General features: G+C 38.9%; 2 protein-coding genes across 4 annotated transcripts in view; one reads left to right on the top strand and one right to left on the bottom strand.

The window, feature by feature from the left end:
• Positions 1-7,436, bottom strand: part of LOC104861804 (tyrosine-protein kinase BTK) — a 51,357-nt gene extending 43,921 nt beyond the window's left edge. Inside the window, exons 1-4 of one of the 3 annotated variants that reach the window (XM_010623412.2) lie at positions 7,110-7,436; positions 3,239-3,413; positions 1,267-1,444; positions 614-705 (exon numbers count right to left, since the gene is read on the bottom strand). In XM_010623412.2, the coding sequence (XP_010621714.1) occupies positions 614-705; positions 1,267-1,444; positions 3,239-3,413; positions 7,110-7,303 (639 nt within the window). In that variant the 5' untranslated portion in view covers positions 7,304-7,436. Of the gene's footprint in view, positions 1-613; positions 706-1,266; positions 1,445-3,238; positions 3,414-7,109 lie in introns of those variants that run through there. The other 2 variants (XM_010623414.3, XM_033760078.1) reach the window with 2 other exon arrangements.
• Positions 7,437-7,612: 176 nt separating this feature from the next.
• Positions 7,613-13,217, top strand: Hnrnph2 (heterogeneous nuclear ribonucleoprotein H2). Its single transcript, XM_010623411.3, has 2 exons — positions 7,613-7,714; positions 11,044-13,217. The coding sequence occupies exon 2, from the start codon at positions 11,097-11,099 to the stop codon at positions 12,444-12,446; it is 1,350 nt and encodes a 449-aa protein (XP_010621713.1). The 5' UTR covers positions 7,613-7,714; positions 11,044-11,096; the 3' UTR covers positions 12,447-13,217.
• The last annotated feature ends 511 nt before the right edge of the window (positions 13,218-13,728 follow it).

A 13,728-nucleotide genomic window follows, 5' to 3' on the forward strand; every position in this document is an offset into this window, starting at 1 on the left:
GGCTACGTTAAAATGAATGTGACATCTGGTCTGAGATTTTAGTGTTAAGAGCTGACCCTTTAAATATCTTGGGGGAAGAAGGTTCCCCTCAGAAAACAAATAGCAAGTGTAAAAATGATAGTGATGTTGAAGGGATAGAAAGAAAACCACTGTATTGAAATAAAAAGTGATCACTCTTGAGGTAGATAGGGGGCCAGATCAGTGGTTTGATTTTATTCCAAGTGCAATGGGAAGTCAGTTAAAAGTTTTAGGTAGGGGAGTGATAAATTGCCATTGATATTTTAACAAGATAACTCTAGTGCTGCTTGGAAAATGGATGGGGGTAGGGAAAGAAGTAGATCAGGCCATCATAGCAGTCTAGGTGAGAGATAAGACAACTCGGAAGGCCAGAGTGGGTACAGTGAAGATGGAAAGATATTTTGGAGATAGGAAGCACTGCTGATGGATGAGGCATGAATGGTGAGATAAAGGAAAGAATCAAAGATGACTCGCTAGGTGGTGGTAGCTCAGAGGATAATTATAGCAATGTTGAAAAGTGCTTGGGCTTTGAAGGAGAATTTTGTCTCTTTAGTTGTCAAGTTCTGAAAATCAGATCCTGGGCTCACTAGCTCACCTTATGAAAGGGCCTCAGATAAAAAGGCCACTCACACGAGTAAACAATGCTTCTGCCAGTCCTGTTCAAGGCCAAGGACATGTATTTATAACCTGTATGAGAAAACAATGGGTAAAATAAAGGAAAGAAGGGAATTTCCAGTTGGGGCTGTATATTGGAGGAGGTTTCTGGAAGGTCCACGTTTACATTCTAAACCAGTGCCAGGGACAGTTTGTTGCTTTGTATATAAATTGCATGGAGTATCTTCCAGACTACTGGGATTGTTTTGAGGAGGGAGCAGAGAGATGGTATATATATTGAGTAAAAGCAAGAATAAAGATGATTTTCTCTGTGACTGTGTGATGTGCTGGACTTTTTCCTAAATGATGTTATAGAGTTACAATTACTAATTGTATTTAATTGTTAGCGCCCTCTTGAATTAAAAGTGTACAATATTAGCCATGGTTAGGCATGCACAGATTCCACATACATGAATAAGTAAATGAATGAAAGAAAACGAAAGAAAAGTAGGAGTTCTGGAATATTACGAAGAATTATTTCCAATATTGTGACTGGGTTTTTAAAATCAGAAGAGTAGTTCTTTGGGTACTTGGCTATGTTGGCTTCAAAGTTATCCCCTTTGCTCATGGCTAAATCTCTCAATTGAAACATACCATTTTCCAAATGCTTTATACTGTCACAGTAACAACCATCAAATTTTAGCAGATCTACTCCCCAGTCAGCAAAGGTCTGGGCATCAAGGTCATAGTGTCCAAAACTTCCAGGGAAACCAGCGCAGGTTTTATTTCCAACATCTGCATAAATCCCTAGCTTCAGCCCTTTGCTATGAACCTGAAATAAGAAGAAAAAGTTACTACAATATAAGACAATCATGAAGAAGCAGAGAGAACCACTTCAGGCCAGGGGCAGAGACAAGTGTACTTCACCAGATATTGGGAGCCTTTTTTCATGATCCCTCATTTTCATTCTCCAGACAAGTTTGTTAGAAGACAAAGAACAAATCCCTCAATTCTTCCAAGTTTAAGCTGTATCTGTCAGCTGTAGCACAGCTCTGAAGAAAATGCTATCAGCTACTCTAATATTCTGATTTATTTTATTTTTTGTACTGGGGCTAGCACTCAGAACCTTGCACTTGTGAGGCAGGCACTGGAACCAATGAGTTAAACCCCCAGCCCTACTCTAATATTCTTGAAGGGATACTAAAAGGTACTTTTCTAGGACACTGACAGATTTCTGTTTGTTTTTTTTTGGGGGGGGGCGGGGAGCAGTACTGGGAATCAAACTCAAGACCTTGTGCATGCCAGGCAGCACCACTGAGCTACCTCCCAAGCCCAGTGACAGATTTATTTCAACAAAGACTCTCCTTTAGTAACATTTACTTAGGCTCTCTGAACCTTCTTTGCACCTTGGCCTTGGCTGAGTCTATCCTAGAAAGCTGTCTGAGCAAGCATCATGCTAAGTTAGCCCTTCTACCTTTAGTAATTTTTCATCTACTGACCCTCTCATCTGCCCTTGGATATAAACTCATTTGTCTTCGTTACATTCGGACTTGGGTATGGCTCTTTCCTCTACTGCAACAGTACTGAATAAAACCTTTCTTCATTACCTTTTGCTAGTGTTAGGCCCTATTTATCTTCAATAATGTCCAGAATATTATTCTATCATCTTCTAAAATTCTACTTTACAATTGAACTGGAATTACTGCATAAAGCTTATATATGAATACATGCACACATGTGAAGAGAACCAAGTTCCTTTTTCTTCTCAGAGAATTCAATGGTTTTAGCAAAAGGAGAACTTCAAAATGGACTTCAAGAACTACTGCAAAGCACACACCTGTAATCTCAGCACTTGGGAGGCTGAGGCAGGAGAATTGCCATGAGTTTGAGGCCAGCCTGGGCTACTTAGTGAGTTCAAAGGCCAGCCTGGGCAAGATCCTGTCTCAAAAATAAATAGACAGATAGATAGATAGATAGATAGATAGATAGAAAGAAAAGAAAAGAACTATTGCAAAACATGTACATGCTGATGGGATGAAAATACCATCTGATAAGCCCTACAATTCAACATTCAGATAATAACAGCCATGCTGTCATGAGGACTGTTTTTTTTTTTAATTTAATTTAATTTATTGGTACATTCTAGGTAGACAGTACAGTTACATTCATTACTGGGATCTTGTACCTTTACATGCCAGGTCTTGGTTCTCATTTTTTCCCCTTGTCCCCTCCCTCCCTTCACACCCTCTCCCCCTCCCCACCTACTAAGACTTTAATTCCATTTACCTTACTGTTCCTACACCTTTGGTCCTTGTCTTCCTATTTCACGTTGCTAATTGCCCCGTTAGGATCTTGAGTACTATTTTAGTTTTTCACACCAGAGAAACTATTTGGTATTTGCATATGTGTGACTTATTTATTTCACTTAGGAGTATATCCTCAAAATGAACCCATTTACCTATGAATGTGTCATGAGGACTGTTGATCAACAAAAGTCCTTACAGACTTCTTGGATTAAAAAAACAAATTAATCTATAATAGATATGGCGAATCTCTTGGAGCTTTCAATAACAGCGCACTGCAGCACATGTACTATAGGTTCACCACCACTGATCTATAAACTCACATAATTAGCTAGGCGTCGGATTCCACCAGGAAAGCGTTGAGGGTCTGCCTGAAGTCTGTCTTCTGAATCTCTCTGGGGAGCCATCCAACAGTCATCAATGCAGAGGTACTTATAACCTACATCTTTCCAGCCATCTGAGACCATAAGCTCTGCCATCTGCATGAAGAGCTGCTCACTGAAAGAGAAATTCCCATAATCATTATAATTCAATAGATAAATGCGTCAGTATTCCTATTAGGCACCTTCGGATTTCATGGATTTTAAAATCCATTTATACTGTGGTAGTAATCACAAGTAGCACAAGATAAAATTAAATGTTCTTCTTCCAATTTTTCTTCTCTTCCTTCCTCTAACCCCTGAACACTGCTGCCCTAAGAATTTCAAACCAGCGACTAGAGATGTAACTCAGTGGTGAAGAACTTGCCCAGCATATGGAAGGCCCTGGGTTCCATCCCCAGCACTATAAAAACATAAACACCACAAAACTTCAAACCACTGAAGTAGGAGTGGCAGATATATGAGGGAATCAGAAACGTTATTAGAACAGGGAAAGTTCAGTGAAGAAAGAAGCAACAAAGTTAACATAATAAACAGCTTCCTTAGATATCAACCTATTTATAGAGAAAATTATCCCATTCAACTATCTAGAGATAAATTTAAGATATGTGCAGAGCCCTTATGTTAAAACTATGTGCCCTTAAATGGAGAAAAATCATTTTGTTCTTGGTTAAGAAAACACAGGGATGAGGATGTATATTAGCACTAGAGTACTTGCCTGGCTTTCATGAAGGTGTGGGTTCAATCGCCAGTACCACAAAAAAGAAAAGAAATGATTATGCCAATGGTGGTACATGCCTGTAATACTAGTGCTGGGGAAGCTGAGGCAGGTGGATTACCCTGTTTTGAGGCCAGTGTGGGCTACAGTGAGTTTAAGACCAGCCTCAACTACAGAGTAACATACTAGCTCAAAAATTAAAAAAAAAGCAAAAAAAGAAAACTCAATATTTTAAAAATGCTAATTCTCCCAATAATTCTTTATAAAGCTCTGTATATTTATTAAATGTTATATTTAATAAAACCCTGAACAAATCCCAAGTTTTAAAGGAATTTGATGGAAAGATTAAAAAAAGTTCACCTAAAGGATTAAATGTGTATGTTCTCTAAAAGATAAAGGAAGCTAGTGTAGCTTAGCATTAAAATACAAAGATATATGGAATTCAAGAGAAAGTTCTGAAAGAGATGCAGCCATTTGGTATGCATGGGATTTTATCTCCTGCAAAGAATGCTAAACTGAGCTATGCAATATTTTTTGGGGGGCAGGGGAAGCTCAAGTTTATCTTCTCTCTGAGGCATACTGGTTCTAACTATACCTAAACTCTAGATTTGTAAATCTATTTTGCACCAAAACAAAACTATTTTGGACGCATTGTCTTGCTGTGTTTTGCAGGCTAGCCTGGAACTTGTGATCCTCCTGCCTTGGACTCCAGAGTAGCTGGGATTACAGGTGTAATCCCATACTCATCACTTGTCTTTCCTTTGATCTTAAACTCATTTATGATTTCTTTGTTTACAGACCTCAGTACCAAAAATCACAAGTGAAAGAATTGATGTTAATTGTATATCAAAACCAACATGCAGCCGGGCGTGGTGGCACATGCCCGTAATCCCAGCACTCGGGAGGCTGAGGCAGGAAGATTGCTGTGAGTTTCAGACCAGCCTGGGCTACATAGTGAGTTCTAGGTCAGTCTCAGCTATATAGTGAGACCCTGTCTCAACAAACAAAACAAACAAACAAACAAAATCAACATACAGCAAGAACTACCTATGTTGGCAACATACTGGAGACAAAATAAAACAAAATAACCCCCAGAGATTCCAATTGAATAGTAAACGGACATAAAGGGGTAATCCATAAGAGAAACCCATGCAAAGAGCCAATTCAACAAAGAAAAAGATATTCCACCTTTTAGTATGCAATTGAAGAATGTAAATAATTTGGCTGGTGGTGTAGCTCAGAGGGACAGAACCTGGCTAGCCTGTATGAGGCCCGGGGGTTGATTCTTAGCACCTCACCGCACTGCACCAAACCAAAGCAAACATACACACACACACACACACACACACACACACACACACAAACTCAATGCAAATAATGAAACTTACAAGACTGCAATCTTGGCCAAGTTTTGGGGAAACATAGGGTATTCTTACAAATTTTCATTGGGAATGCATACTTATAAAATCTTTGGGAAGGATAGTTTGACATGTACAACACAAGCATACGTTAATCAATTAGTGTCCTAAAGAAAGAATCAGATGAAGCACAAAAACTGAGACTCCAAGTAGCTATCAAAAGGGTAAAATAAATTATTACATACACAACACAAGCATACCTTAATCAATTAGTGTCCTAAAGAAAGAATCAGATGAAGCACAAAAACTGAGACTCCAAGTAGCTATCAAAAGGGTAAAATAAATTATTATGTATATATATATATAATACAGGTGCTAGATATTTGTAGTTAACCACTTATGACATAAACATACTATTTTTATGGAAAATAGAGAAAAATGTTTTCATTTACATAGAAAACAACTGCAAAGTCGTATACGAAAGTTTTAATTATGATTACTTCTGAGTGGTGAAATGGGGAAGTTTTAATTTTCATTATTCTCTTCTTTACTATCTACAATTTTTGCAATCACTATGCATTAGTTTTATAATCAGACAAAAATAAGACAACCACCACTTAAAAAGAAATCCACAACGAACAACTGCCACACACTGTACATCAGGGTGACAATAGACTTAGTCTGTAACTTTGAAGGCCAATTTCTTTTGTGATGTGTGACCAACATCCTGATCATATCTGTGAAGACATATACAGGAACCATTTATGAACAAAGACAGTTACTGTGACTGCTATGTTTAGTGGGAACTCTGTGTGGTGGGCTACCTTACGTTTTCAACAATATCTCCCAGTGATACTTAACCTTCTGTAAATCACAGATTTGAGAATCTAAAGTAAAGATCCCCTCTCCAGAAAATACATATACTCACATTTGCAGAACATTCATTTGCCCACGGACACCAGGAAAATAAGAACGTGTATTTCATTTGACTATGAGGAGTCAGACACTGTGCTTTGTAATTTAAATGGGTTTATCTCATTTGAAACTCACCTGTGGGAGAGGGATTATTTTATAACTTTTTCCAAGTCAGCTCCCTGATGCAAAAAAAAAGACGTTATTTCAATTTACAGACTAGGATTGTAAGGATTAGATAGGTTCGCTACCTGTGTAATCATCACAACTCTCAATTTTGACATGTGAAAGTTCCTCCAGTTCAATCCTCCAGTGGGATGCCACATTCAACAGCCGTGGGTGGGGGGGTGGTTTGAGGGAAATCTCAAAAACCTCAAGTTCTGTCTAACTCGCTCCAGTTACAGCCAAGGAACCAGTGATCCAAAAAGGTGAAGAAATGACATGAATCTTAGTTCTCTATCCCTCCTACACATTCCAGCTGTGCTTATGGCTAGCTCACGCCTAGAGCCTAGCAAAGGCACAGCACAAGCTCATAAGAAGGAACGGAATGGAACCAGTAGGTAAAGGAAGAAGTCTCTCTAACTGGGCTACCGAGCATAGCGATAGAGAGGAAATGAAGCAGGTTCGGCAGACCTCGACACCTATTCTAGGAAGGGTCACATGGAGAAAGTTTATGGTTAGTCCCATTCGAGAAAACAGTTTGCTGAGGACAAAAAAGCAATAGTAGGGGAGTTCACCCTCAAAGGTTCCACCTGAGACCCTCCACTTCCGTAAACACATCCAAACGCGGAAAAGCCAAAGGAAGGGGGCATCCAATAGCTGATACCTGATGCAGGAATCCGGTTCCTCCTGGCAGTTAAGATTGCACATGAAACGTTCCCAATGCAGCCAGCCCATGGTAGGCGTCTTCGCTAAGCCATTGTTCAGCGCCCTGGCCCCAAGGATTCCAGAGAGAACTAGGGCCAGGAAGCGGAGCATAAGCGTACAGATCTGCCGCTGATCTCCGCTCCTAAGCTTCATTACCCCAGCGACTATACAAAGGAGATTTCTGCGAGTAACCTGGGCTTTTAAATTTAACCTCAGGGACCAATCACAAATGAATTATTAAATAATGACGTTATTATTTCTCAGTTAACTGGACGGTTATCTCTAGAGGCCTACCAATGATCAATCACGTAAAACGCACCTCCAACCAATCATACGCTTCGTCTCTTGATAGCGACCCGCCCTCTTTTCAGAGCAGAAGGAAATGCAGCACCTTAGTGTTCCCGAATTTAAGCTTTGAGTTGCTCACGTGACCGAGATCTCACATGACGTAGGCGGTCACGTGATCAATCGCTTACGTGAGCAGAAGTAGTTCTGGTCGTCGCCTACCGTCTCGCTATAGCCGTTTGAGGGAAGAAGGAGGAAAATAACCCGGTGTCTTTAGAGGTTGGTGTGTGGGTGGGAAGTGGGAACCCGGGGTTGGTGATGATGAAGACCAATGTGGGGTCCTCGGCCTGCCTCCGCCTTTTTCGTTCACTGTTTTCCCCTCCCCCCGCTTCCCTCCCCCTCGTCTCTGTGCCGGGAAGCCGCCTTTGCTAAGCCTGGTGGGGAAATGGTGGACGTTCCTGACTCTGTGTGCGTGTTTGTATCTGCCTGTCCGAGCCGGTCTCAGGGACCCCAACGGGAACTGTACAGTGAAAAATGTGCCAAAAGAATTAGGGAAAACATATTGAGACCAATGGTCTGAGTGCAGGTCCAGCCATTCAGGAACTCAGTCTATATTGCCTGATTGTGTGACTGTCGGGAAAGGCCCCAAGTGAATTATCAGAGTCGCATCTAGGCAAACGCTGCGTAACTGCCAGAGGCGCACAATAAATGCTTTTACTTGAGAATTTGAATAACGTTTGTTTTTCTGCTTACAACAATAATCGATATGTTGAATTTGATCATTCAAAAATTACAATGTACTTTATACATTTTAAAGACAAACGCAGTTCAAAACTACTCAACTTTTTGTCGTTAGTTTTTAAAAAAATTATTATAACACACATAATACACAGATTCTTAATTCTCATATGGAATCTGGGTTCCTACGTAAGGCCACAGAGTTTTGTTGATCTTCCCGGGAGATGTAAGGAAGCACAACCTCTTGGCCACTACACAGGGACTATTAAGGTTTAGGATGATGCAGGACTCATCATCTTCATCCCAGGGATGGTCTGTCACTGAGCCCTAAGGATGGTTTGTAGGAAGACTGTCGCCACAGCAGAAGTGGGCACACATTAAACAATTAGTAAATGTTTGAATTTAGTTCTGTGTGATTTTATGGCAGCTATTCACTTTTTAAGAGTACCAGTGTTCTCAGACCATGTCAGATAAAGCATCCACACTCAAAATTAGAAAATTTTATAAAATTTAATAGATCAAATCCCACAAAAGCAAACACTTTGTTTGTTGTTGTTGTTGAAATGAAAGTAATTATTCTCTCTGTGGAAAAATTAAGATTGCACAAATAATTGAAAAAAAATGTAAAAAGCCATAAATCTCAGAATAACCACTTTTAACATTTGACATACTCCCCATGCTTATGCTTTTCCAATATTGGTATTTATATTCCAGTACAGTTTAAAGAATTAAAATTATATGGAAATATGTAGGATAAAAAGTGAAAGTCTTACTTTGTTTCCCCTGCCCTCCATCTGTTCTTTTCTCAAAAAGAAGTTTGCATTATATACCTCTTGATACTCTTTTACACATTTACCAACATGCTTATATTTTAATATAAATAAGAGCATAATGTATGTATAATTCTTTCATTTAATGTGTTTTGAAAATCTAGGTCAGAGCAGATAGAGCTCTGTTTTACTAGATGGCTGCCATAGCATTCCATTTTATGGATGTTACAATTCATTAAGCCATCCCCCTGTTGGTAGTTGTCTAGGTTTCTATTTTTCTGCCATTAACAGTGCTGCAGAGAACATTTGTATTTCTGTTGACCATATTCCTGGAAGGAATTCTAGCAAGGTCAAGGGGTATGTAGACATTTATTTTGAGATTCTATTATAAAGTAGCTGTGATCTTGGACCATTTATGATTACAACATAAGTCATAACTTTTGATTGCATGAATAACACTGCATTTTTCTTAATAAAATGCCTTTCAGCTCCGTGAGTCTTGGTCTGAATTTAAAATCATCTTTAAGGTACATAATCTGAAGTGGGTTTACTGTCACAAAGTGTGATTAATACCAAATTGTTTCCCAGAATACTTTATCAGTTTTCAATCCTGTAGTATTGTATTAGTTTGTGAACTCTTGAGTAGCATTGACTTATTGTCACTGTTTAATTTGTACTTCCTTGATGGGTAAAAAAATGGGTGATTAATTCTGGTTTTAACTTGCATTTCCAGTGATTGAATAGGTTTAAATGTTTCGCAGGCTTCTCTCCTGTATCCTGCTATATTTAATCTGCTGTTATGTCCCAGGGTTCTACTTTTTCATATAGATCAATATTCCTTCCCCTTTTTATTGTTGTTTTCTTAGTGATTCCCTTAACATATTTTTAAGAGGCCATTCTAACTATTGCTTGCTGCACCTAGAACCCCTTTTGTTTGAGTGCCACACTGTTGCCTGGGTGATATGTCTGAAAGAGTTTTGATGACATCACTTGGGATCTGATCTCTACCTTGTCAGCCTTATTTCTTGTTTGTTTCCATCTATTTTATGTTCCATCAGAATTTTTAAAATTTGTTTATGGATCTCTGAAGATGTTAATCTGTTTTATTTAACCATGTTGCCTCCATCTGATAGAATTGACCATCTATTTCCTCCATTATACTATTCTTACTCACTTCAGAGGGTTCTGTCATAGCAGGTATAATGTATATTTGCATTTATTTCTTTAGTAAAGACATACAGTAACCTATAAGACCATAAGCCTTTTCTTGGTTTATTGATGCTTGTGTGCTAGAGGTGAACACTGGACCTGGCACCTAAAAGTATTTGGATATTTAAGTTCCTATTACTGTCTGTTTTCCATTTATGTCTTAGGCCTTAATATTTCCCTAATTTTATTGACTTGCACATATTTTTACATGATGTTAATGTATTTGTTGCAGGTATTTCCTCATTTGTTATTTTTTTGTTTGTTTGATTTTGTATTTTTTTTTTTTTTGGTTTTTTGCGACAAGGTCTCAGTATAGTTGAGACTGACCTGGAACTCACTGTGTAGCCCAGGCTGGTCTTGAACTCACGGCGATCCTCCTGCCTCAGCCTCCTGAGTGCTGGGATTACAGGCGTGTGCCACTACGCCCGGCTCTCCTCATTTGTTTTAATTCTATTTAATCCTTTGATCTAATAAAGTTTTTCTTTTTATGTAATCACATATAGCTATATTTTTTGTTGATATCTTTCACTGATTTTGTTGCTGTTAACTTTTTAGGTCTTTTTACTTACTGTCTCTTTTGTTTATACATGGTCAGAGCAGAAAATTTAGAATGTACAGAAATATACAAATGGGAAAAAAATCCTCTGAAACAAAAAGCTCCCATAATCCTACCACCCTGAAATAAACACCATTAATGATAACTGATATATAATAGACATTGAATAAGCTATGGATGAATGGATGATTTAAAAATTTGGTATAGTCTTTTTGTTTATATGAATATATATTTTAAAGAGGTACCAATGTAATTGTTTTATATTGTTTGCTTTTTTTCTCTTACTCTATTGTGAACATTTTCCCATGACAATAGTCTCCTAATTATTTTTTCAGCCACATTAAGATTGCATTGAGCCAAGCTTGCCATCAAGAGCCCAACAGTCACCATGATGCTGAGCACAGAAGGCAGGGAAGGGTTCGTGGTGAAGGTCAGGGGCCTACCCTGGTCCTGCTCAGCTGATGAAGTGATGCGCTTCTTCTCTGATTGCAAAATCCAGAATGGCACATCAGGTATTCGTTTCATCTACACCAGAGAAGGCAGACCAAGTGGTGAAGCATTTGTTGAACTTGAATCAGAAGATGAAGTGAAATTGGCTTTGAAGAAGGACAGAGAAACCATGGGTCACAGATACGTTGAAGTATTCAAGTCCAACAGTGTTGAAATGGATTGGGTGTTGAAGCATACAGGTCCAAATAGTCCTGATACTTCCAATGATGGCTTCGTCCGGCTTAGAGGACTCCCATTTGGCTGTAGCAAGGAAGAGATTGTTCAGTTCTTTTCAGGGCTGGAAATTGTGCCAAATGGGATGACACTGCCAGTGGACTTTCAGGGGCGGAGCATGGGGGAAGCCTTTGTGCAGTTTGCTTCACAGGAGATAGCTGAAAAAGCCTTAAAGAAACATAAGGAAACAACAGGGCACAGGTACATTGAAATATTCAAGAGTAGCAGAGCTGAAGTCCGAACCCACTATGATCCTCCTCGTAAGCTCATGGCCATGCAGCGGCCAGGTCCTTATGATAGGCCTGGGGCTGGCCGAGGCTATAATAGCATTGGCAGAGGAGCTGGGTTTGAAAGGATGAGGCGGGGTGCGTATGGTGGAGGGTATGGAGGCTATGATGATTATGGTGGTTATAATGATGGCTATGGATTTGGGTCTGATAGGTTTGGAAGAGACCTCAATTACTGTTTCTCAGGAATGTCTGATCATAGATATGGAGATGGTGGGTCTAGTTTCCAGAGCACCACGGGGCACTGTGTACACATGAGAGGGTTACCTTACAGAGCCACTGAGAATGATATTTATAATTTTTTCTCACCTCTTAACCCCATGAGAGTACACATTGAAATTGGACCCGATGGCAGGGTTACAGGTGAGGCAGATGTTGAATTTGCTACTCATGAAGATGCAGTGGCAGCTATGGCAAAAGATAAAGCTAATATGCAACACAGTTATGTGAAGCTCTTCTTGAATTCTACTGCAGGAACAAGTGGAGGAGGTTATGATCATAGCTATGTAGAACTCTTTTTGAATTCTACAGCAGGGGCAAGTGGTGGTGCTTATGGTAGCCAAATGATGGGAGGGATGGGCTTATCTAACCAGTCTAGTTATGGGGGTCCTGCCAGCCAGCAGCTGAGTGGTGGTTATGGAGGCGGTTATGGTGGTCAGAGCAGTATGAGTGGATATGACCAAGTTCTGCAGGAAAACTCCAGTGACTACCAGTCAAACCTCGCTTAAGGTAGACAAAGAGCATTAAACAGCTACTATAGAAATAAAAGCTGTGCATTATGGGAGTTGGATAGAATGGGAGGGATGTCTAGTATATCTAATATGATTGGTAAATGGAAAATATAATGATTCTGATTGCTCTTGGTCACCTAGCTTGCCTGCCCTCCCTTTCTTTCTCTCCCTCTTTTTTCTTTTCCTTTCTTTTCTGTCCTCCTTTCTTCCTTTCTTTCCTCCTCCTCCTCTCCTTTTTTAAGAAAATAAAAATTAACAGTTTTGCATTACAGGCTTGTGATTCATGCTTACTGTAAAGTGGAAATCAAGATTGTTTTAAAACTTAAGTAATTTTGAACACTGAAACATCATCTAGGACGTAATAACAAAGTTCAGTATTGACTATAACATAAAACAACTTTCAGCTTTCCTCAAGTTAGTTATGTTGTAGGAGTGTACCTAAGCAGTAAGCATATTTAGGTTAAAGCAGTTTCACTTATGTTAAATGTTGCTCTTATACCACAGTACATTGAACACTTCAGATGCATGTTGAGAAACGTGCTGTTCTGTAAAACTCAAATATAGGAGCTGTGTCTATGATTCAAAGTGAAAACATTTGGCATGTTTGTTAATTCTAGCTTTTTGGTTTAATATCCTGTAAGGCACGTGAGTGTAAACTTTCACTTTTTTTTTTAAGATCGGGACAATTTTGAGATGTAATACCAATACTTTAGGAGTTTGGTCATGTCATTTGTACGGAATTCTGAGGCTTTGATTTAAATCTTTTCCTTGTATTGTGATTTCCATTTAGATGTATTGTACTAAGTGAAACTTGTTAAATAAATCTTCCTTTTAAAAACTGGAAAAATAGCTTGATTTTTTAATGATATTTCATTATATGGACACATTTTATTTTTAGTTAGGACACATTTTAATTGACTTTAAAATCTCTTGAAGTTTAAATTCTTAGTTTTTAAACTATAAATATTACATTAGCATTTTTATATATGCATCATTTTGTATATCATTTGCATTTCAAATTGCTGAGTCAAAGGTATAAACACTTTAAAAGCTTTTGATATTTCCTACCAGAAAGATTATGATACTTGGTCTCCCCCCAAGAAGGGCATGCTTTTTATTTTTCTCCTGTACCGTCTTTAATGATACATATTTCTCTTCTTTCTTCCCTTCCTCCCTTACTGTCGTTTCCCTCCTTTCTTCCCACCCTCTCTCCCTCCCTCCTTCTTCTCGCCTTCTTTGCCTCCTTCCCTTCCCTTTCTTACTTCTTTCCTTCCTTTCT

This window comes from Fukomys damarensis, unplaced genomic scaffold (genome assembly GCF_012274545.1).
Source record: "Fukomys damarensis isolate Sample0158 unplaced genomic scaffold, DMR_v1.0_HiC HiC_scaffold_39, whole genome shotgun sequence".
Classification (NCBI taxonomy): domain Eukaryota; kingdom Metazoa; phylum Chordata; class Mammalia; order Rodentia; family Bathyergidae; genus Fukomys; species Fukomys damarensis.

Coding starts and splice junctions, on each gene's coding strand:
- Hnrnph2 (XM_010623411.3), top strand. CDS start 11,097: ATGATGCTGAGCACAGAAGGCAGGGAAGGGTTCGTGGTGAAGGTCAGG.